At 39.0% G+C, this 26,081-nt stretch overlaps 1 protein-coding gene across 1 annotated transcript in view; it reads left to right on the plus strand.

Annotated features, from left to right (window-relative positions):
• The window catches only part of LOC311296466 (protein NLRC3-like), a 47,609-nt gene that overhangs the window by 15,391 nt on the left and 6,137 nt on the right, over positions 1-26,081 (plus strand). The window contains exon 3 of the mRNA XM_084418275.1: positions 10,181-10,351. Coding sequence (XP_084274401.1) covers positions 10,181-10,351 — 171 coding nt within the window. The remainder of the gene's footprint in view (positions 1-10,180; positions 10,352-26,081) is intronic.

Genomic DNA, 26,081 nt, shown 5'->3' on the forward strand with positions numbered 1-26,081 from the left:
GCGTTCCATTCGACAGGGTCCATAGACTGTAAAAAATATGGACAAAGCGTCTGTGACGTCACCCATGGACTTTCTGAAGAACGGGTTTGAAGCCGTTTATGGGGGGTATGGGCGGCGCCATCTTGGAAAATCTTGGGAAATCCTAACCCCGCCCACCTTCTGACGCAGCGTGCGTCACTCAGCTTGCTCTGCTACTCCGGTTATCTCTGTATATATTTTAGGCAACGAAATATGTTATAAAACACCATACTAACTCTTTTCGTTTTCATTTAAAGAAATCTTAAACACAAATGTGGTTCAGGCAACGCATATTGATTATATTCAACTGCACATAACGTTTGCCTATTTATGAAAAAACAAAATATAAAACACAAACCTGCCTCTTTTCATTTTAAATATAATATAAAAATATTAAAAATGTTATGGTCCAGGCAATATGTGCATTTGTACTAAACAGATTTTGCAGTAAACAACATTACAGATCATCTTCGTTGTATTCAAATTTAAAATGACAAAACTCAACCCAGTCTCTTTTTGTTAAATTTCAGTTTTATCAATATTAGCCATTATAAAAGTATAAGTAAAAGGTATAAGAAGCTATACAAATAAAGCAAACAATTCAGTCAAACATACAAAGTCAGCGCTCTAGTCTAACCATACAATGGTAAAGTTAAATAGCTTATAAAGTAATGAAACTTCCCCTCAGCCAAAACGATTGTCCAGGGAAAAAATTATAGATTCACGAGACCAAAAATCACCCGTTAGATATACAGAAAACGAATTATATATCATGTTTAACCACTACAGAGACGCCAGAGTCCGCGGCATTGGCGGCAAACCTCAGAACGTCTAGCCGAGGAAAAGTTGCTCCAGGCGGGGTACATGAACGCCGAGCGCCCGCGGTCATCGCTGGATCAACTGGATAAAGTTTTCATAAATCTTTAAATAAACCACAGATTTGAGCTTTAAACAACTACATTCTCGCCTGAAAAACTCTTAAAACTTAATTTCATGATACAGAAACAGTAGTATTATATGTCAACTGTATTAAAAAATGGCGCTTCTTATGTTGTCATTCTCCATGGCGCTGCCTTGTCAGCTGTCAATCAAGCTGTCAATCAAAGTTAACCACGCCCTTATTGTCATACATTTTATATCTAAATACGATCTAAACTAACGAGTTAGAAAAAAATACACCACCCCCACAGTTGTCAGGCACTCGTAAGCTATCGAAAAATACAATAAAAGTCCATGGGACCAACCTGTAAAAACATGAATTTATGCTGTGAAAACGGACATTTTAACATGGGGGCTATGGACATTTGCTCCCTTTTGGGACCTGCCCCTAGCGGATTTTCGATGTATTGCAGTTTTTCGCACTTCCGGGTAGGCTTCATTTTTCAGATCAGAATGTTGCCGCTTGGTCTATACGCAGTGTTCACTTCTCCCCTACTCCCTGAGCACAGTATATCAGTTGAAGTGGACTTCACTGACAATAACCGCTAATTTGAAATGCCCTGCAAATGTCATCAAAGAAAGTCAATGACGGAGTCGCGCAGATTATGATATAACATAAATATATATAGGACTACATTCATATTTTAATTTTTATTATTATATTATATATTTACAATTATATTGCACTATTTTACAACTACCTAAAATAAAATCACTTTACTTCACAAACTAGTTAAGCTGGCTGCATTCACTGAGGTAAATTATAATCATCAAAAATAGTATATGTAATATTCACAACAATAACCGTTAAAATACTGTCATTTGTATAACAATGGCGAAATGTATGAATACTTGCACACATACGTAAACTCCTCCATCGTTAGTTATGACCGTTCTGACTGGTGATGACGTGGTGCGCGAAATGACAGTTGAGTGATCATCGCTCTCCACTTCCTGTGAAGTGATGTATCGATGTTCCCTTATTCCCTATGCCGTGCGCAGTGCCCTTCGAACTGAACATGTTCGCTCCCTTCGGATTAGAATCTAACTTAAGATGGCGGAAAACCCTGTGAAGTCCACTTCGCAGTCCACTTACGGTCAAATGGAACGCACCTGTTGATTGTTTGAGCATGTGACTGCGCGTTTCTCCTTGTTTTCTTTTGTTATGCGCAGCATATTTCCCGTGCGCACAAACACAGCCACAGACAATTAATTGTTTGTTCGGTTAGGGAAGAAGAGCATGATGTATTTTGTATTAAGTGTTTTTTTTTGTTTGTTATTAACTGCTTTGAGAACTGGAAATGCACAATTCATGCATACAAATCTGTATATATTAATAAATGAAGATAATTAAATTAGACCAATGCAAAAAACGAAATTCATGCCTGCATTTATTAAGACAAACCTAGTAAAAACGAATGCAGTATATACACTGACTTGGCAGCTCTGTGAAATGTAATACAACAGTGCCACCTACTGTCTAAATGCATTAACATTAAAAGGTGAAACTCTTGCATAGACATAGGTAAATGGGTTTGTCTATTAGCCTGAAATAAAAAAAAAATAAAAAAAAAACATTCAGATCTTGTGCTTCCTCACATTGGAGTCCCGAGTTCATGTATAAAGTTTGGTTTCGATACGTGACAGAGTTCCTGAGATATGGACGACTTCCTGTTTGGCGACTACGCCGCTGATTTCGTTTGGCTGTGACGGGCAAACGCTTCCGAAAATCAAAAATCCTTCTAGTAACTTTTGTGAGGCTTGGTCCAAGGATCATGTACGTCCAGTTTCGTGAAGTTCGGACCAAATTGGTGACCTGTGAAACTTTAGTTTCGCTTTCTGTTCAATCCAGTGTGGCGGACAAACGACATGGACTCATGATGTCATCTTCGCGAGCAACTTACACCGGTACTGACCGGACGTTTTAAAGTTGGAACGGTATCTCTGTCTCAAAGGGCCTAGGCGCAGGAGCTGGCCAAAATTTTTCTCCCGGGAATAATAATAATAATAATAATAATAATAAGAAAACTTAAGAAGAACAGTAAGTGTGCTGCTTTCAGCAAGCACACTTAATAATAATAATAAGAAAACTTAAGAAGAACAATAAGTGTGCTGCTTTCAGCAAGCACACTTAATAATGAAAATGTCTCTTCACTCCAATTGGCGAGTTTTCTGTTGCCATTTAAAATGTTTCCCATTAAACTCTGAAATAACCGTTTATACAACGCTCATTGTGCGTCCGCAGTTGTGTACCTTTCGAGGAGGCACTACATTTGAACATCCTTCACGACCGTTAAAAATGTGTGATATATATATATATATATATATATATATATATATATATATATATATATATATATAGTATGAATTAGGGCTGCACAATATTGGAAAAAACGTACATTGCAATATTTAGTTTTTCTCCGATTATATACAGTGAGGAAAATAAGTATTTGAACACCCTGCTATTTTGCAAGTTCTCCCACTTAGAAATCATGGAGGGGTCTGAAATTGTCATCATAGGTGCATGTCCACTGTGAGAGACATAATCTAAAAAAAAAAATCCAGAAATCACAATGTATGATTTTTTAACTACTTATTTGTATGATACAGCTGCAAATAAGTATTTGAACACCTGAGAAAATCAATGTTAATATTTGGTACAGTAGCCTTTGTTTGCAATTACAGAGGTCAAACGTTTCCTGTAGTTTTTCACCAGGTTTGCACACACTGTAGGAGGGATTTTGGCCCACTCCTCCACACAGATCTTCTCTAGATCAGTCAGGTTTCTGGGCTGTCGCTGAGAAACACGGAGTTTGAGCTCCCTCCAAAGATTCTCTATTGGGTTTAGGTCTGGAGACTGGCTAGGCCACGCCAGAACCTTGATATGCTTCTTACAGAGCCACTCCTTGGTTATCCTGGCTGTGTGCTTCGGGTCATTGTCATGTTGGAAGACCCAGCCTCGACCCATCTTCAATGCTCTAACTGAGGGAAGGAGGTTGTTCCCCAAAATCTCGCAATACATGGCCCCGGTCATCCTCTCCTTAATACAGTGCAGTCGCCCTGTCCCATGTGCAGTAAAACACCCCCAAAGCATGATGCTACCACCCCCATGCTTCACAGTAGGGATGGTGTTCTTGGGATGGTACTCAACATTCTTCTTCCTCCAAACACGTTTAGTGGAATTATGACCAAAAAGTTATATTTTGGTCTCATCTGACCACATGACTTTCTCCCATGACTCCTCTGGATCATCCAAATGGTCATTGGCAAACTTAAGACGGGCCTTGACATGTGCTGGTTTAAGCAGGGGAACCTTCCGTGTCATGCATGATTTCAAACCATGACGTCTTAGTGTATTACCAACAGTAACCTTGGAAACGGTGGTCCCAGCTCTTTTCAGGTCATTGACCAGCTCCTCCCGTGTAGTTCTGGGCTGATTTCTCACCTTTCTTAGGATCATTGAGACCCCACGAGGTGAGATCTTGCATGGAGCCCCAGTCCGAGGGAGACTGACAGTCATGTTTAGCTTCTTCCATTTTCTAATGATTGCTCCAACAGTGGACCTTTTTTCACCAAGCTGCTTGGCAATTTCCCCGTAGCCCTTTCCAGCCTTGTGGAGGTGTACAATTTTGTCTCTAGTGTCTTTGGACAGCTCTTTGGTCTTGGCCATGTTAGTAGTTGGATTCTTACTGATTGTATGGGGTGGACAGGTGTCTTTATGCAGCTAACGACCTCAAATAGGTGCATCTAATTTAGGATAATAAATGGAGTGGAGGTGGACATTTTAAAGGCAGACTAACAGGTCTTTGAGGGTCAGAATTCTAGCTGATAGACAGGTGTTCAAATACTTATTTGCAGCTGTATCATACAAATAAATAGTTAAAAAATCATATATTGTGATTTCTGGATTTTTTTTTTTAGATTATGTCTCTCACAGTGGACATGCACCTACGATGACAATTTCAGACCCCTCCATGATTTCCAAGTGGGAGAACTTGCAAAATAGTAGGGTGTTCAAATACTTATTTTCCTCACTGTATATTGCAATGTATAAATAAACAATTTCACCAGTTGATTTGAATAGCTCTATTTGAATAGAATTATCAGTCTACGGGTGATTCTGTATCTGATCAATTGTTTACAGCACACAACCAACTGTGTTTACGAGGATACTCGCCGAGACAGACATTTTGACTTAATTTTACGTGCCCGTGTCCGTTTAAGCTTGAAATAAAGAGAAAGGGAACTGAAGTCGGCGTTCACGTGCTGTCTGCATGGCTTTGTGTGTGCGCACAGAGAACAGCGCGCAAGTCCTCTTGTGCTTGATGCCTGACTCGACTTAAAAACGTGCACATTATAAACTTTCACTCTATGATGGTTAAATTTAGCAAATAATCCAAGGCTATCCATCAATCCATGACTATCGCGGATGCGCACATCGCAATATCGATGCTGAAATGATAGGCTACATTGTGTAGCCCTAGTATAAATGTGTTTTGTATGAATGGAATCTGGACGTACTACATCCGCCATGTTGTCATTATTATGTGACCTACAAGCGTCAGTTACATCGTTTCACTGCCATTCATAAAACCTCTTCCTTGGCCTCATGAGATAGTAAAGTGTCCAGCATATGTGCACTTCAGAATCTTGCCAGAAGTTGTAGGTTATCTGGCGACTTTTCGCTGACTGTTTTTCAAATACTATGTATTCAGACACACTGCTCTGAATGTACAGCATTCTATATATTAAATTATATTGTAGTTCATTTATTGGGTCCAAGTCAAATCCAAGTCCTTAACAATCAAGTCCAAGTCCGAGTCCAAAGAGGGCCGAGTCGGACTTGAGTCCGAGACTTAACGTCTGAGTCGTGTCTGGCCGAGTCCACAAAGATTTAAATAATTTGAAATTGACCTTTAACAAAGACCCGCCCCTCTTAGTTACTGTTGCTACATCCGACAAGCCATTCCGCTCTCACGCCACACATCATGTTCTCACACAGTAAAAAAATATATTGCAGAGCAAAGAGGACACTGACAATCCGCCAACAGACAAGACAGAGCAGGTTACTTTTGGTGTGAAATAATGTCTAAGTAATTTCAAACATGACTGACACTTTAATGTATAGCGCCTCAGTTCAAGCAGCACGTGAACTGATTATCTCTTCTAGTTATAGCACAAATTAAACATGAATGAACATCAAAACTGCAAAAAGAAATCAATACACACCATTTTTCAAGTTCAAGTCCACTAGACTTTAATCTACTACCTGGTTTGGTTTGTTTGTTGGACAAAAATGGTGGATATCTGCATTATGATTGGTCAGGTCGCCTCTCAATCAAATTTTGGCGAAAGGTCTCAACACTGAGCTCTTAAATTAATATTTTAACCCTTACAAAATGATTGCAATGTATAGTTGCAGTCATACGTTTACCTATTATACATCTTTCAGAATCTGCAAGGTAATGCTGAAGAATGCAACACGATGCATTAAGAGCTAGGGGCAAACTTTTGAGCAAGATGATGATGATGTTTAAATTTTCTTATTTTGTTTTACATGCTAATATCTTATTTAGCCTCTGAATGACAGGACTAAATTAATTAATTAACTTTTAAACAAAATAAGAACAATTTACACGAACGATCAAGTTCAAAAGTTTAACCCCCTGGCTCTTAATGGATGCTTCCTTCTTGAGCATCACTAAATGTTTGCAGCATTTGTTATAGTTGTGTGCGAGTCCCTCAGTTGTCACCAGTGTGAAAAAATGGATCTCACAATCATAGTCACTGCTAGTAAGGAGTCAAATATGCAGAAGGTGCTGGAAAAGCAAAGAATGTGCAGGAACTGGGGGATTTTTTTCTAAAGACCATTGGGCAGTTTAACTGTTCGGGACAAACAAGGGACTCATGAACAACCATTACAAAACAACAAAACAAAAAAACAGTTGTGGATCATTCAGGTAATGACACACAGTATTAAAAATCAAGCCTATGTAATTTGTCTTGTATTTTGTGTTTGTATTTTGTCTTGTGGACTAGGCTATTGAACATCTGTTATGTGAAAAAGCTTTTTCAGGGCAGTACTAAATAGAAGCAATGTTTTTATGATCATTCTTATAAAAAAAAAAAAACATTTTCTATAACGTTCTGTAACATTCTGCAGGGTGTTTTGTAAACTTATGACTAAAGTGTAAATGTAACAAAAATCAGAACATTATTAGAAGCCAAAATGTTGCTGTGGTTTAGGGCTGCAGCTATCGATTCTTTTTGTAATCGATTAATCTAGCACTTTATCGATCGATTAATCGAGTAATCGGATAAAAAAAAATTGTGTGTTTTTAAACAACCAAAACAAATAATGCATAACGAAAATGATGTGGCTGTAAAATAATCAAGCATTTGGCTTTTATATCTCAAAAAAAAAAAAAACAGAGCTATTTATTCCAACTCCAACATTTGGCTCCAAAACTAAGCCTATTTATTGTACTTTTTACCCATTTAGTGTTTATAAGTGCCAGTGCCAACAATTATATAACAATACAGTTAAGTCAACTTTATACTGTAAAACATGTATAACATGTAAAACTATGAATACAAACTTAAATAGTAAAGGCCATTTGGCCTTAGTTTTGTCTTCTTAATACAACATTACAAAAAAAGGATTGCACCTTCTGCAAATTACCCACCGGAGAACAAAAATAAATTAAATGAATATAAAATATCAAGCCAAACAGGTACACAATGTATACAATTTATAAAAAAAATAAGTGTAGCTTTAAAAAGGCGAATGTTTTATTGCAAATATGTTAAAAAGAACAGCATTTTGTTTCTCACTTAGGCTAGTTGAAGTATATTAGCACGTTTTGTAGCATTATATTTTTTTGTTAATTGAAAATGTTCTATGCTCAATTACTTTGGTAGCCACTTATGTCTTCCCCAAAAGTATGAGTGGATTTGGAGAAGCAGGCTGGGGAGTTTCATTTTTTGTTGTTGTCTGTAACTATTTGGCAGACGTGACAAACAAGGTCTCGCAAAGACTGCAATGCAATATTTGTTCCTCCATCACGTCCCGGTGTATACAGTGAATGCATGCTGAAATTATTGTTGCGTGTCTAAATACTTTTAGTAAAAGTAAAAGTTTAAGCATATGTGATGCATTGCCGCAATTGGTCTGACTGGCGCGTGAGAGAGACGAGGGTGCGTGTGTGTGTGTGTGTGAAGGGGTTCTTTTTTAGGCTATACTCTCTTGCAGTTGAACATGAATACATTTACTACTTTAAAACATCAAAGCTAAACATCATATCTAGTCAAACCGCATCACGACATCACTACAAATACAGTATGGGATTAAAATCAGCGAACATCAATGTATAGGCTTCGGCACGGGCGGAAATATTGGCGCTGGGTTAAAAAAAATGCGGGGGACAGAATCGTTACCTTGTTTCAGCGACGCTGGAAGGCAGCGATCCCAAACTTTATGGACATCTTTACTCTCCGCCATCGCGCCAACTAAATTCAAAAATGTATCACGCGCTATTGTGCTTCCTGAACACTGAACAACGGTCCGTGTGAAATCAGATCCCTGCGCGTATAGTGCGCGTCATAGGAATTTAACGAGGCTTCGAGGCAGAGTTTTTGCCTCGAGGAATTTTTGTAATCGAGTAAATCGAGTAACTCGATGAATCGTTGCAGCCCTACAGTGGTTACTATGTCAATCATCGCAATTTCATGACTCATGGGACTAAAATTTTGCAGATTCACTCCCACATTTAAATGCAGTTATCACTTACAGTGTGAACGTAACCACTGGTCCTCTAGAAGCATGAAAAACAAAACTATTATTTAGATCGTCAATAGGGCTCCCTTTTAAACCATCACTTACCTACCTTGTTCTGCACTCTCACTAAAACTCTCGTTGTCTGCACAAACCACATTTTTTCACAAACCACGCATAAACGTCATTATCTCAAAACTACATACTTTTACATATATGCTGCTGACATATTATTGTAGCAGAGTTTGTGCTGAATACAGTGTAATCAGACTTTAGCCATGAAAATGTCACAAGTAACAGAAATAAGCACAAATGTCAGAACATGTCAGAACACCTCCAGGGCCCAGAAAACACCTCAGACCCCAGAGGGTTAACCCATTTAGCAAAAGTGGTTAGTAAGATTTAGCCTTAATAAGCCACATATCTCACATAAATACAGTCAATTATGGCTCAAGTGAACATAAACATCTGGGCTAAAACCAGATATGTGTCAGTATATTAGAAGCATTCGGTCTTAAAGTGACAGTAGCCTAGAATACAGCAGCCTGTGTCATTAATATCAATCAAACAACAGAAGATGTTAAATGTGTACATGTTAAATAAACCTACAGTAGTGTATTAAATTTGCATCACTACCTTATTTGTCCTATTGTTTGTCATTTGCTTTGTTCTTTTTTTATGTAACAAAAATAAAATAACTATAGCAGGGGTGCCCAATCCTGCTCCTGCCGATCGACTGTCCTGCACAGTTCATCTCCAACCTTAATCAAACACACCTGAAGCAACCAATTAAGGTCTTCAGGATCACTTGAAAATTAAAGGCAGGTGTGTTTGATTAGGGTTGGAAATGAACTGTGCAGGACAGTCGATCGGCAGGAGCAGGGTTGGGCACCCCTGGGGTGTTGCCTGTCCATCCCATCTTGTATGCCGCCAAAAGAAATCTGGTTACCGTACACACGCAACATCTAACAGCTGGTGCATCAGACAGTTTGAGTTAAAATGGATGAAACGACTGTGCTTCAGCAACAACAACATCATACCTTGGTTCTTTAAAACAGCAAAAAAACAATGTTATTTGCATATCGACCAGAAACAAAGCAACCTTGGCATCCGTTTTCAGGCCTTGGTAGCACTTTATTTTAGAGTCATTTTCCTCTAGTACATACTATGTACTTATTACATTCACTAATTAATATGTTATAATAGTAATTACAATAACTGGGTACTAATTAGGTACTAACCATGAACCTAAACCTAACCTTAACCCATACAGTTACCTTATATTACCCAGTACTTTCTAGAGTAAGTACACTGTAAGAACATGTAAAATAAAAGTGCAACCCAGGCCTTCCCGCTCTCTAACGTCTCTCCAGTACGCAAAAGCTTCTCCATTATTAACAAGCTCTTGACTGATCATAACCTTTTAACAAGAGTCCTCTCTTTTTTCAGATTAAGAGCCTGTAATCTAACTGATCAGCACTGTGAAGTTGTGGCTTCAGTTCTACAGTCATCAAACTCCCTGAGAGAGCTGGACCTGAGTAACAATGATCTGCAGGATTCAGGAGTGAATCTGCTCAGTGCTGGACTGAAGAGTCCAAACTGTCAACTCAACATACTGAGGTTTGAGTTTGACTTTCATTCATTAATTAATGTTAATAATAATGTGTGCTTTATATACATTTATACTACGGGGGGCTGTTGAATGTATGAATCTGATTGGTTGATGAATAGGGGTGGTTGAAAAAAAAAACACAATCCTAGAGTTTTGAACTCAACCATTTTTTTTGACCAATTAGACTTTACATGTTTTCAACATTGCACCCTTAAGTAATTAACTTTACTAGGGGTGTCCCCGACTATGGATTTTCATAGTCGAATCAGAATCGTCAAGTCTTGCCTATAGACGACTAATAGTCGAATCATGTGTATGGGGGTGGGGCTTTAACATTTCAAAGCCGCGACGTACAGAAAATCACACAAAGATATAGAAGAAAATGTATAAAAACATTTTGGATCAATAAAACTAAGAAATGACATAAATAACTCCAGAAAGGCCACACTGCAAACAGGATTTACATTCACATGCAAATCAAATTCAGCCCAGGTGCAGAAATGATCAGTTCAGGTGCAGAGATGATCAGATACAGAGATGATCAGTTCAGGTGCAGAGATGCACCGGTGCAGAGATGATCAGTTCAGGTGTAGAGATGCACAGATGCAGAGATGATCAGTTCAGGTGCAGAGATGCACAGATGCAGAGATGATCAGTTCAGGTGCAGAGATGCACAGGTGCAGAGATGATCAGTTCAGGTGCAGAGATGCACAGATGCAGAGATGATCAGTTCAGGTGCAGAGATGCACAGGTGCAGAGATGATCAGTTCAGGTGCAGAGATGCACAGATGCAGAGATGATCAGTTCAGGTGCAGAGATGCACAGATGCAGAGATGATCAGTTCAGGTGCAGAGATGCACAGGTGCAGAGATGATCAGTTCAGGTGTAGAGATGCACAGATGCAGAGATGATCAGTTCAGGTGCAGAGATGATCAGATACAGAGATGCTCAGTTCAGGTGCAGAGATGCACAGATGCAGAGATGATCAGTTCAGGTGCAGAGATGATCAGTTCAGGTGCAGAGATGATCCGTTCAGATGCAGAGATGATCAGTTCAGGTGCAGAGATGCACAGATGCAGAGATGATCAGTTCAGGTGCAGAGATGCACAGATGCAGAGATGATCAGTTCAGGTGCAGAGATGCACAGATACAGAGATGATCAGTTCAGGTGCAGAGATGCACAGATGCAGAGATGCTCAGGTCAGGTGTAGAGATGCACAGATACAGAGATGCTCAGGTCAGGTGTAGAGATGCACAGATACAGAGATGATCAGTTCAGGTGCAGAGATGCACAGATACAGAGATGCTCAGTTCAGGTGTAGAGATGCACAGATACAGAGATGATCAGTTCAGGTGTAGAGATGCACAGATGCAGAGATGCTCAGTTCAGGTGCAGAGATGCACAGATACAGAGATGCTCAGTTCAGGTGTAGAGATGCACAGATACAGAGATGCTCAGTTCAGGTGCAGAGATGCACAGATACAGAGATGCTCAGGTCAGGTGTAGAGATGCACAGATACAGAGATGATCAGTTCAGGTGTAGAGATGCACAGATACAGAGATGCTCAGGTCAGGTGTAGAGATGCACAGATACAGAGATGATCAGTTCAGGTGCAGAGATGCACAGATACAGAGATGCTCAGTTCAGGTGTAGAGATGCACAGATACAGAGATGATCAGTTCAGGTGTAGAGATGCACAGATGCAGAGATGCTCAGTTCAGGTGTAGAGATGCAGTGAAGGGGTCCCAGTGTGTTAAAAAGTGACACCAAGCAGTCCTGACAAAGCATCCAGAAGAGTTGTTAGTGAGAATGTGTTGAGAAAATAATGTATAGACTCTGATACTATAGAAGCTGTAGAAACCTCACAAAGACATAGTGCTGGAACTCCCTCCTTCATTTCCCAACATACTCTTTACGAGACCTCCATCTTACACCGATCACCCAAACAGATAACCTTCTCGAACATGTCTGTGAACCCATTTATGACACGGTGCGTGTGTGGGAGAGGTTATTTTATATATATATTTAAAACTTTATTTCACAGTCAATTTACAAATAAATAAAATACAAAAATTAAATCCCCCATAAAAGTACAGAGATCATGTTATTATAACAGCACTGTATTTCAAACGATGTCATATTGCTCATTATTATAATGTTAAAGATCAACAACAATCCTAAACATAAACTATGTGTGATCTGCTATTTAAAACGCATGTTCTCGATGTTCTCTCGGCTTTGTCGCGCGTTTATCGTAACAAAAATTGGGGGTCGAAAACGTGTGTTTTGGACAAAACGCACATTATGAACGTGTAAACAGGTAAACCAAACAGGCAGTGCAAACGTGTGTGAAGTGTCCAAACAGGCAGTGCAAACATGTGTGAAGTGTCCAAACAGGCGAAAAGAACGTGCTCGTTCCCTATAGTGTTCTCGAAATCGCACGTCGAAGGCATCATTGCTCGAGTCTGTCATGCTTTTGTCCCTGTATGTGGTTTAGGACTCTTGTATTATCATTAAACCCAAGCAAAACAGCATGGAATTATCGATGGAAAATTTGACAAAGGAGAGGATTATAATTGGTGAGATTAAATTAAATTTATGGTGGTCAAATTAAATGGTAAAATGCTGATGAAGTGACTCTCAGAGTGGCTCTGGAGATGAATTTCATCATGTCATCATATCGTGAGGCAGCAGAGACTTAAAACAACGCGAGCGTCACTCGTGCTTCAGTGTGTGTGTGTGAGGTAAATGAAACCGCACGTCTGCGCCATTCATTCACACAGAGACAAGCAGAACATGCAGGGTTAATATTTAAATAGTTTTTTGCAGTTTAATATACACAGACACTATATATATATCGGCTACAGACAGTGCTCCAAGTAAAAAAGTTAGTCTGAAGCCGCGCTTAGATAAAAACATGGAAGCGACTTAAAGCAGCTCCTATTAGTGGGTACCGAATATTCCCGCTACTACAGAAATGCTGGTATCGACACATTTTCAGCACCGACTTGGTACCGAAGTACCGGTACTTTGACAACACTAGCGATAACACTGTAGAAGTTCTGAATGGCCGGTAACTTAAACATTTTGTAGCCAAATTATCTGATGAGAGAAAAAGTTAATTTTCAAACCCTGGTGACAAGACATTATGAAACCGTTCCCAGTGTTCAAACCACTGCACCACATGGCAGTCAGATAAGACACTGTGCAAATATGAAAGATTTGTCTAGTTTTTACCATTACACATTTTTGAGTTGTAATCTTTTGGGAAAGACTAAATACAATGACTGACAATACAATTACAAAACAGGCTTTAAAAGTTGTATTTAGAAAGGAACAAATGGAACAACACATAGTTTTGTTACAGCATAAAAAAAAGAAATAACTAGGCTATAGTTTTAAAGCAGGACCATTAAGAGGGAGAAATCTGCAGAGGCGATGAGAGGAGATCAGCATTTTAGAGCCGGAGTGTGAAGATGAATAGTTCCAGGTTCATACACAGAAGAGTGAGGAAAAAAAAACAAAGTATGAGATAACGTGATTCACACAAGGAAAAGCACAAAGATAACACCAGAGGTTGTTTGATCACACAACAGAGACTTAAAACAGACCTTCCTCTTCTTAAAGACCTCTGAGCAACAGGGCTGAAATCCACAGAGATTCAGACTTGAATGAAGGCCTGGTACTAGAGCACTAATGCAGTGTGGAATGAACACAAACACACACACACACACACACACACACACACACACACACACACACACACACACACACACACACACACACAGGTGTGTTTACTCTTCACTCATGTTCCTGTCCGCATATTGCTGTCTTTTTTGTTGTTGTTGGTTTTATTTACTAAAAATTAGTTTCTTATTCTAAAGTTAATCATTTTATACATTTTGGATTATTGAAATAAATATGTAATTGCAATCAAGTATTTTCTTTTAGTGGCCATTTATGTGGCCTTATTGCAATAAGAAGACACTTCAAAAGACCTCAAACAAAAACAAAAAAATCTAAACTCTGACAAAAATACTGATTTAATGTATTTTAAAATGATTAAATATATATTCATAACAAAAGCTGTTAGAAGAGCAGTAAGTCACATCCAGAAAAATGAATGGATCTCTATGGGGCAATTACACTTTCTGGCTAAAACTATATTATCTGCAAAACAAATTCTAACCAGATGGCAGAATTATGCATCTAACAAATAGATCAATATCCAGAAACAACTCATACTGAATTTTGATCATTATTTATGAATGTGTTTTTGTTTTTTTTTCTTAAAAATGTAATATTTCATATGCATGCTAATGGTGTAGCTGAGGAGTTTTGCAGTAAATAGGTAGGCTACAAAACACAGCATTAATGTATAGATGAGAAGTAAACAAAACAATTATATATTTGTATTATTAAAAATGTTTTTTTTTTTTAAACAAGAGCAGTACGACAACTGTTTCTCCACAGCAATGGGCATTCTGGTCCAACCACGTCTAACAAGGAAACACTGGCAATATGCAAGAGATCTCTTGAGATTTTTTGTGCTACAGTGCAGAGAACTGTGGAGAAGCTTTCCTTGTGTACTATGTCCAGCAGATGCTCCATATTGCAGATGGTGTGTGTGTGTGTGTGTGTGTGTGTGTGTGTGTGTGTGTGTGTGTGTGTGTGTGTGTGTGTGTGTGTGTGTGTGCGCACATTTAACATTGTGCTTGTAGTATAGTGTTGCTTCATCATTTCTGTGATTTTCATGACAAGTTATCGGTTTTATGGTTTAGTGGGGCATTATGGATCGAAACATCTGGAGTGTGAATTTAACAACATTACAGCCAGATATTGCATTTATTTATTTATTTATTTATTCAAACCTTGTTTAGGGCTGTCCAATAGCACATAACTGTGACAAGCCTTTTTACATTTCCTTGATTGGAATAATAGCAGGGTAAACTTAGTGGCATGCGAGGCCAGAACAAATTAATTTACCATTTTATCTAATAGTAAAAGAACAAATCCATTATTGAATTTCCAAGATTTTTCCAATATAAAATAAAAATAGAGAAATGGATTAAGGATCAGCCAGAATAGAGAAACGCCACATTTACTGTCACTCCCTCGGCAGCGCTATTAGAAACACCAGTTACTGTTACTTTATTTATTTAGTCATTTTATGTCAGGGCTGAATAACGCAAGGGATATTAAATGTATACATTACATTTTTCAAAAAATAAGAAAATATATGAACTGTATAAAGTTATATAGTTTTTAAATTGTCACTGAAAGAGGAGGCAGAGTGTGTGTAAGCTGTGGTCAGAGCCAGAGCGCATAGCGGACGTCTCCTGGATCGCCACAGTAAAGCTACAGTAGCCTACCTAGTCTACTCACTTATCAGTTTATTTTATTTACATTTAAAACTATAAATATGACATTTAAAAATATGACCAGAGTAAATAATAAATTATATTACTATGACATAGTATGAAAAGTTTGTTTTCCTCAGCAATTATAACAACTAAAATAAATAAAAGAAGTTTATAGGTAAGAGTGACGGTTGAGATGTTTGTTGCAACGCTCTTAAAGAAATCCCTTTCCTCAGGGACTTTTCCTCCTCAGTGAAACCCTTACTAGAGGCTTCATGTAAACCACACACACTCATTCTCTGAACTGGCTCAAACTAACATGGCGGCATCGTGCATATAACGCTATAGCTCAAACTAACACGATTGTTGTAGAGGTGTTTAAACAACAAAACACATCCACTTGCCAGGGTTATTATAGTTTTGCATTTTTCATTAGTTTTTATTTTTATTTCGTTTTTATTTTTTGTTTTCAAATTCAGTTTAGTTTTAATTAGTTTTTAAAGTGGGTTTGCTAGTTTAGTTTAGTTAATTTTTTTTGAAAATGCTTAGTTTTAGTTTAGTTTTTATTAGTTTTAGTGTTAGTTTTAGTCTTTTTTTGTAATTTGGGTTATTTGTCAGGGGCAAGATTAAAAAAGGTCAGAAAAAGTATTGTGTAATAATAACTCAACAAAAACATTTTGAAATTCCTTTACCTCTTACAAAATCCACACGCCGTACCAAAAATCTACACATCTTCTTTACAGAATTCACACCCTATACTAATACCACAGCTGTACAATTTTCACACCCTATGGCCTACTAAATTTACCCTATACAGTCAATAGCCTACTCATCTGGATTGAAGCAGCAGACATTCAGTGTAAAAGTAAAAAGTAAAAGTAGGCCTACACTTGTTTCAGACTGCTGTAAATATGCTGTTGTTTGTTAGCTCAACTGTGTTGAAATTAAGTTCTCTGTCTGAAATAAACTAAACTATTCAAATTATTTAAAAAATTACATAACATTAATATTTGAATCGCAGCTTATATAGTGTTTTGACATCGACAACCACAACCAAAAAGTGCATTTTACCTCAAACTTAAGACTAGTTAACTTCCTAAAGAAGGCGCAATCGCTTCTCGGGTCGACATCAACACACTGACAAAATTATATTCAGAATTTAAAATATTTTTATACCAATTTTTAATGTGTGATTGTGTAAAGGTGTTCACGAGATAGAGATACCAACCTTTCGCGAACTTGCTTTCAACGTCGAACGAACACTCGTTCTCATGTACCCCTTTTCCACCAACAAGAACCGGGTGCTGGTTCAGAGCTAGAGCTATTGCCAGTTCGGAGTTGGTTCGACTGACGAGCTTACTAAGAACCCGTTTGCGTTTCCACCGGCCAGAGAGCCACAACAGAGCTATATCTTACGTCACTGCATACGTATCATGTTGCCCAGCAACGCTAGTGCGGCAGCGCCAAACACAAACACACCAGACTTGTTCGAGATGCATCGGCTTCTCGCAGAACGATCAGCACATGAAATCAAAGCACTGCGAAAGCGATCAAAAAGCACAAGGAGTCGTATGATCTCCAAACACTCCCGAATCTCTGATCGGTCCACGCTGCTCCGATGCATCTCGAACAAGGCATCAACAATAATAGACGTTGCGTTACTATGGATGCTCATGGGTTTGCGAAAATAAATCGGCATCCAAACACGGCGAATCCAACGCGTTCGTGCAGCTCGCCGTAACTTACATAGACGGATATTATAATCGAGCTGCTATTAGCTCGACTAGCTGCTATTTAAAAATGGCGGTCACAAGTTTCTCTTCAGTCTTCTGTTGGCCACGGTAACCCCGCCCCCAGCCTCTGACGCAAGCGGTTCTTTCTTGGCGCCGTTCTAGACCCTGCAATGATTTGGTGCTACTTAAGAACCAGTTTTACTGGTTCGGAGCTGGTGCTTTGGCGGTGGAAAAACAAAGAACCGATTTGAAACTAGGCTCTGGCTCCGAACCAGCACCAGCTCTGCCTTGGTGGAAAAGGGGTAATGGAGACGCGGTGTGCACGGAGGGGAGGGGCTGTGTGTGTGTGTGTGTGTGTGTGTGTGTGTGCGCGCGCGTGCGCGCGCATGTGAGTGACAGAGACGGAGGGAGAGCAGGGAAAGGAAATGCAGCGTGTTTTAAATAGCGTTAAAAAATGATAGACCTTGACAAAGACGAAAACTAAACACATTTACTCTATAATTTTATTTTATTTTAGTTAGTTTTGCCAAACACACATTACAGTTTTAGTTAGTTATCGTTTTTTTGTAATGCCTCGTTTTTATTTTTATTTCAGTTAACGATTTTACGATAACAATGTTTTTTCCCACCTAGTTTTCGTTTTTTTGTTCGTTTTCGTTAACGATTATAACCTTGCCACTTGCACATATTTGACAATCGGAATAGCAGATATGTCATGCTATAGCTAACACATTTGTGAATATTTTGAATAAAAACAAGGGAAAAGGAAAAACAAAAGCAGATCATCAGTCATTCAGCGCTATTGTGGTTGCGGTGTGTCACGTGACTAGCAATGACGCGTCACCATGGAAACAATAAAGTGATGCGCTCTAAATTATTTAATATTATTTTGCATGCAGTTTGCAAAGTGACAAAATGAAGCAAAGCACAACTAGTCCACACTTACTTATTTTATTTCAATGTTATCATAGGCAAAACACAATTGCTTTATTATTATTTACTTTTGAACAAAGTCTTATTTCATGCAAAGTGATAATATAGTTGCACTTTTATTTTCTCTATTTGAAAGTTTGTAATGCTGTTATTTGATTTTATGTTTTTTAAAATGTGATGTTAATAAAATACATTGTATTAACCCTTTCTTACCTTTAAAGTGGAGAATGCCAGAAAAAGTTTGAGAAACACTGCTCTAAACCAGTGGTTCTCAATCCTGGTCCTGGGGACCCACAGCTCTGCACAGTTTGTATGTCTCCCTCATTTAACACACCTGATTCAGATCATCATCTCGTTAGGAAAGAGCTCTATGAACTGAACTGGGTGTGTCAGATAAAGGAGACATATAAAATGTGCAGAGCTGTGGGTCCCCAGGACCAGGATTGAGAACCACTGCTCTAAACCACTGATCTATATAGACCTTATGTAGCCCCGCCCCTTTTCAGCGCTGTGCTCGTTGTCTTTTGACTTCCGGTTTTATTTTCACAGCGATCTTGCGTATTTATGAATGAACGGCTCGTTTTAAAATCTTCCCGGTCTACTGAAATTTGTTAAGACACCTGGTTTAAACATTACAATCCTTATGATAACTTTCGTTAACTTTTGCTAACTTTATATTAAGTAAATCCACTTCAAAAGCTAATTACTCCTGGACAGCAATGCCATAGGAATATACAGAGCGACCGCAAAAACGGAAGTTCAAAGACAATATTCTAAAGATGGCGGCGCCCTTGTTTCTCTGGTGCATAAGGTCAAAGTCCTTTTAGGCAAGTCGTGCCATTCGGCCGCCATCTTGGCAACGCCTCCGGGCAGCTATTTCGGACTAACAAGACCAGGCTCCTATCTAAATGAATGGGCAGAGATCCAGAACTGCACTTTCACTGGTCACCGGGACATAAAAACTGCATGTATAGAAACAGCAGTAAAATATGATAAAAATCGCTGAAAAAGTTTGATGACTTTGCCGCAAAATAAGGTTTAAAATGCCTTTTCCCCCACAGGTTATACTTTTACTACGCATGCGCAAGGGTTCACGACACCAACTTCATTTACGTCTCTATCCAGAATGCCGGTGTTGTGCATATTCAGTGTCAATATTGTTCTCCTTTATTTAAATATAAGCAGGTTTGCACTTTATCAGTAATAACAATGTATTGTATAGATCAGTTGTTTTAACTATTCATTAAAATGAATCGGTTCAAAGGAGTCATTAGTTCGCGAATTGGACGTGTCATACGGATACGGTTGTGTGATTATCCCAGCAGTTAGGACATGGACATCCCACAAGGTTAGTGTCAACACAGAAAACATTACATCACTGGATAGGTTTTTTCGTTTATTTGGAGAGTAATTTTATGTCAGCTGAATGTGCAGATCGCTTTTCAGAGAAGATAAGGCAACGTATCTTAGCACAATTCACACCCAACGGTAATTCAGGGGAAAAAAAATCTCCGAATGCTCCAACATGAAACTTTGGTCTTCGACCTTTTACCATCATGTCGTTTTATTTTGATTAATATGCGTGCAGGAGAGAGAGCAAGACAGTGCTTAATTTGGAGATGGTGAAGTCTTGTTTACACTTTCGCCTGGCTTCGGAAAGAAAGAGAGAGAGAGAGAGAGAGAGAGAGAGAGTGCGCGCGTGCGACCGGGACTCTCTCTCTCTGCTTGTCCTTTCCATATCGTTCTTTCAGTTAAATCTCTCTCTATGGCTCTGAGTTAAATATGCACCCTGTCACTGATCTTGCACACACAACAACTCGCTGTCCCCAAATCGTCTCCGCTGTCGCAAAACCTCAACTGTGCGCATGCGTCAGTGGAACCAGACGATAGGTTTAAATGTTTCCCGGCTTCACTGTTAAAAGCAGATGATTGGCTTTCCAGCGGGAGGGGCGGGACATGTGCATACAACCGCCATCTTTGCCGTTACGGGTTTTCCTTATATAGTTCTATTGAGGATTGAGGAAGTGGCATGTCTCTTATATAAATTGTCTCTGATAAGGTCTATAGACCTTATGTAGCTCCGCCCCTTTTCAGCGCTGCGCTCATTGTCTTTTGACTTCCGGTCTGTATTTTCACAGCGTTTCGCGTGTTTATTAATGAACGGCTCGTTTTAAAATCTTCCCGGTCGATTTACATTTGTTAAGTCATCTGCTTTAAACATTACAGTCCTCATGATAACTTTCGTTAACTTTACATTAAGTAAATCCACTTAAAAAGCTAATTACTCCTGGACAGAAATGGCATATAAATATACAGAGCGACCGCAAAACGGAAGTTAAAAGACAATTTTCCAAAGATGGCGGCGCCCTTGTTTCTCTGGTGCATAAGGTCTATAGAGTGACTGATAGCTCATGACGTCATAAACAGTGAAGCCACCGCGCCGCCATATTGGTATTCTCTAGTGAGGTCACGCGTTGAATCAATAGGAAATGTTATGATTTGACTGAGAAAACATTGCCTAACGAGACACCGTTTTTAAATCTAAAGTCTCCCTGTACATTTTTACAACGCAAACATCCTAAGCATTTAAATGGGTATTTGTTTAAAGTCGGAAATTTTTCCTGCTTATTAAAAAATGGCAATTTCTTTGCAAAAGGAATAAAAAATTGTACGAGAACACTAGCTGGCCTTCACTGAAGAGCTGTCTTCACAGGTAAGAAAAACAGTTTGATACTCTAAAGACCTATATTTTTGTGAATTTGTGAATTGGTGAATATTCAGGTGAATATTGTTTCGTGGCCACGAATTAATAATACCTCAGCACGTTATACTAATTTGTTCCCTCGTTTTAATATATTGTGGCCACGGTGTAATTCGTTAAATCAAAGTGAGGGAGGGAATTAGTTCAACGAGTCCATGATTTATTAAAACGAGGGAACAAATAAGTCGCCGTAACAACTAATTATTTAGAGAGAGAGAGAGAGAGAGATCCGGCCGCACGCGCACTCTCACCATCTTCAGACAACACGAGCACTGTGCACACACACAGAGCGGAGATTGCGCTGCAACACTCACTCAGCAACACAAAAACTGTAGTCAACATTGCCCCGAGACTTAAATTGATAAAATAGCTTCGATACTGAACACATGCAACTTTCATCCCTCTTAATGGCCATATTCAAGAAGTAGTTTGACACTTCCATCTTACCTCGCACTCTTTAAACGTTAACAGATGGAATACGTGCTTCTGTGAACAGTTAACCCTGCCTTCTATGATTTGATTTGCTATCTATTTGGATGGTCGCTGTAAGGTAGACCAGCCTAAAATGTAACTTTTAAACCTTTTTGTCATCCTACAGAGCGGAGCAAGAATTTCCAATAGGGATGCACCGAAATGAAAATTCTTGGTCGAAACCGAAAACCGAAAAAGAGGAAACCAAGGCCGAAAACCGAAAACCGAAACACCGAAAGAAATTATGCCAATTATTGTTAGTACCATTGCATTTATGGCTATGACTGTGTACTAAGTTTACTAAAATCAAGGCATTGCAATTGCATAAATGAATATTAAAGTTTCAAAGAATAAATCCATTAAAATTTTATGCAAATATTTATTTAGCATTTGCAAAGTATAAAATTAAATGTTTAACTTGACCCCACTCATGTGTACATTAAATAATAATGTAAAAGCCTACTGGCCTGGAGAAAGGTTTAAAAATGAAATGTTCTCTCATAAAAACAAAGTGCATTTAGGTCAATACTGCCATAGCCCAAAATAATATCTGCAGTTACAGTATATGCTCATGGACGTGAGTTGCAAAAACCATAAACAGCTCAGGTAAACCTCTGAGAAATGACGGCTGCTCTGCACACACACGCAAAGGTCTCTCGCTCCCTCTCTCTGCCGCGCGCGCTATGTATGCGCGCTCATGCTCGCTCGCGATTCCGGGAGATTTAAACTAATTTGCGGGCATTAGGGAGCCGGTATCAATACGCGGGAGACTCCCGGAACTTCCGGAAGACTTGGGATGTCTGTGTTTTGAAAATCGCTGTCCGTGGGTCACTCTTAGATATATTGAAATACGTCCACACCGCAGATATGTAATGTTGCTTCAGACAAGCACGTGCAGGTCGCGGTGTCTGCTGTTTGCGTCATCACAACATTTCGGCCGTATTGTTTCGGTGATAAAAGTCTTTCGGCCGAAAACCGAAAATGCACTTTTGGGCCATTTTCGGCCTAAAATTTTCGGTGGCCGAATATTCGGTGCATCCCTAATTTCCAATATTGAATTTCCAGTTTGGCCATTTCTAACTATTGACACTATTATTGTTATTAGGGGTTCAAGCATGAAATGCTGAAACCCTATTGTAATTGTAAGGATTCGTGCAGGCCAAACCGTAAGGCCCAGAGACGTGAAACCTGGCCAGATGGTAGGCCTCAATTTGGGGACAACCTATCAGAGTATGACCCAGATTGGCCCATAGGTGGCGCTACAGCAACCAAAAGTACAAAATCGCTCATAACTCTTAGACCGCTTGACCTAGACTCAAGTGTCTTACACCACTGTGATCCCTGGCTCGAGGCGGACAACATGGCTATCTGATTTTGATTTAGGCAGGGGAAATGTTCTGCTATGTCGTATTTTGTCCAAAACTTGACTTTCATAATTACCTTTTAAATTGACAAACATCATATGTGTAGTTCAGGGCACAGTTCAGACGGAATAAAAAGATAAGTTGTCTCTCGCCATTGACTTCCATACATATTTTTTCCGAAATAAGGTCCCATGAGCCGGAAGCGGAGGGGCGGGACTTAGGCTCTCTATAGTGAAGCGATATAGGCCTACAGCGCGCTCTGCCGCATTTGTGCGTGCAATTGAAGAGTGCGCGCTACTGCAGTAAAGCGGCTGAGAGGACAGGAAAGATCGTTTTTCTGAGGTGAGAGACTTTGCGCTGCTTGTTGTCTTTGCGCTGCTGATAGTCACAGTTAGGCAGACTGAATCGAGTAACATTTAACGCCTTTAAGAAAAAACATCCACATAAAGTCTGACGTGCTTAAATCCAATGCGTTATTTCCTAGTATCGACACAATCAATTCACTACCTTTTAAATCGATGTTAGATCGATATATGTCGTCCGGAAGGCCAACTTGCAGAGCACAGATCAATGTAGTTGGATCATAGGAATATAAATCGATACATCGATGTAGTTGATGAATCGTTACACCCCTAAATATTAAGCATATGTGTTTGATATCACTATTTGTAAGTATAGTATGATCACTGTAGAATTTAAATGCAAGATATTTAAAGGGTTACTTCAGGATTTAGCATTAAGCTTTGTATTAGTAGAAAACCTGTAGTATTTTCGAATTACCATGCTTTCCACCCTCATATCCCCCTGAGACAAGAGATTTATGTATTTTTTGTCTGGAAAAAATCCTCCGATGACGCAAAAATCGTCATTTTGCGTCATCGGAGGATTTTCTGGCCAGAGGCTAAAGACTACAGCCAGTAGATGGCGTTGTTCCGCATGTTTTCAGCCCGCCCATACAGGGTGGGATCTCACTCACAGAATGTACACAGTGTCAGCCGTCTTTCTTTGGAAGCTAAGCTAGCAGGCTCTTGTTCTGTGGAGAAAGCTGAATAGTAGGAGAAAGCTGAGTAAGTAACCATCCTCCTTTTCCCGGACTTGTCCGGCGGGCGAGATCGTTCAAAATGTAACTTACGGGATTCAGCTTTTGCTTTCTGCGGTCGCTATTCCTTGTTTACATGCACACCTTTTGTTTCAATCTAACTGAATTCATTCCGTTTGGTGAATTTGAATGTAGTGTTTACATGAACGCTAAACAAGTGATCGGTTGATGTGCGTTTTACCATTGCTAAGAAAAATTCCCGCTCCTCCGTGAGAGATGCGAGACCCGGCGCGTCTCAGTAATCACACCACCGGCCTCGCGCTGTTCTCCCGCGGCCGTCAGCCTCGTCCTGCTCGCCACAGTAAACATGATGAATGGCGACTGTAGAACGCAAAAGCAGAATCCCGGACATTTTGGGCTATCTCTAAATCCCTCGCAAACTCATCACATAGGCTAGCTTTGGTGTTTTAAACTGCGCACTCTTACCGGTAGGCGTGGCCTCCTAAGACAGCAAGTGCATTCTGGGAGTTGTTGTCTTTCATCCACATAAGCCAAAAATACATTTTCTGGCTTTTCTCAGTCTAGAAAGCTCCAAATTAAAAAAATTCTTCACATTTCTTCTACTTAAATGACCTATTTTAAATACACATTCATCTTCCCAGAGGTGAAGTATCCCTTTAATGTGTACCTAAAGTATACTTGCAATAGTTCCATTTTAGCACAATCAAATATACTTAAGTATATATTTAGTTGGAACTTACAAGACTACTTGTTCCTATTAAGCAGACTTTAAGTATAACAGTTTAGTATACCAACAATACAGTTGCAGGGTATTTATATTAAGTACGTAAATATGTAGATGTATTTGTAGTATACGTAGCATAAAATATAAAAATGTCAGTATATTTATTTTTCACTAGGGTTAACATTGTGGAAAAAGATAAAACCGTTTTGAATACAGTGTTTGTGGTTTTGTGTTTAGAGTTGTTGGACAATGGGCCAAAGATGTGTGTAAACAATTGGGAAAAACTGTAATATGTTATTAATAATGTGTGATTTATATACAGTATATATTCTACTGATATAATTATAACAAGCAGATTATTGTATGTTTTGTACTGTGTATAGATATTTTCCTTCACCTGTAATTAGTTACAGTATGCTGATTTATGAATGATTTATGATCTACTGAAAATGAATGAATAAGATGAAAACAGAGTGATAATGTGGCCATTATTGATGATCCATCATTATTTCATCCACAAGTTGTAATCATTAGCTTCATTCAAGATAGCTGTGAGCATCAAAACTTGACAATCCTTTAAGCCCCTAAAATACTCACGAGTCACAGCAAAGTTATTTTCCGTTCTTCATTTAGGAGTAAAAAGAAGTTTGAAAATACATGTCCAGCTATTTACTGTTAGCGAACATCCTGGCGCTGCCCACACTGCTGAGAGTGGTGTTTAGATGAATATGTAAATATGTGCTGCTTGCTTTCCTCTCAATAACAAAATAAACACACAACAAAAATGACAGCGTTGTAACCGTAGTTAAGAAAGCTTCTGGTCACAGTGATGTGGATGTTTGCACAAGCTTTGCAATTCGGCACTCCAGTAAAGTCATGTCACGTCACGTTTATCTACAGTATATCTCTTTAGAATCAGAATCACAGAGCTTTATTGCCAAGTATGTTTACACACGCAAAGAATTTGTCTTGGTGACTGGAGCTTCCAGTGCAGAAGGGAAGTACATACATGGTGCAGACATACATAGGAATTACAAATAAAGAAAAATAACACAATAATATTATATATAGATAGATAGATAGATAGATAGATAGATCCTACACTTATCCTACAAGCTGTCATCATCACTTTCCTCCTGACTGCTCTCCTCACTGTCGTCTTTTCTCCCGAACATGGTAGATGATAATGTCGGCCTGCTTCTTTCTCCCTGGTTAAGCCTGCGATTTGCTGTTTGCATCCACAAGTGACCCAAAAACAGCTTGCTTTGGGTCAAAAGTCTCTGTTGTCATCTTAGACAAGTGAATGTAATATATTTCTGTCAAGTTAAAC

Source organism: Rutilus rutilus, assembly GCF_951802725.1.
Source record: "Rutilus rutilus genome assembly, chromosome: 1".
Classification (NCBI taxonomy): domain Eukaryota; kingdom Metazoa; phylum Chordata; class Actinopteri; order Cypriniformes; family Leuciscidae; genus Rutilus; species Rutilus rutilus.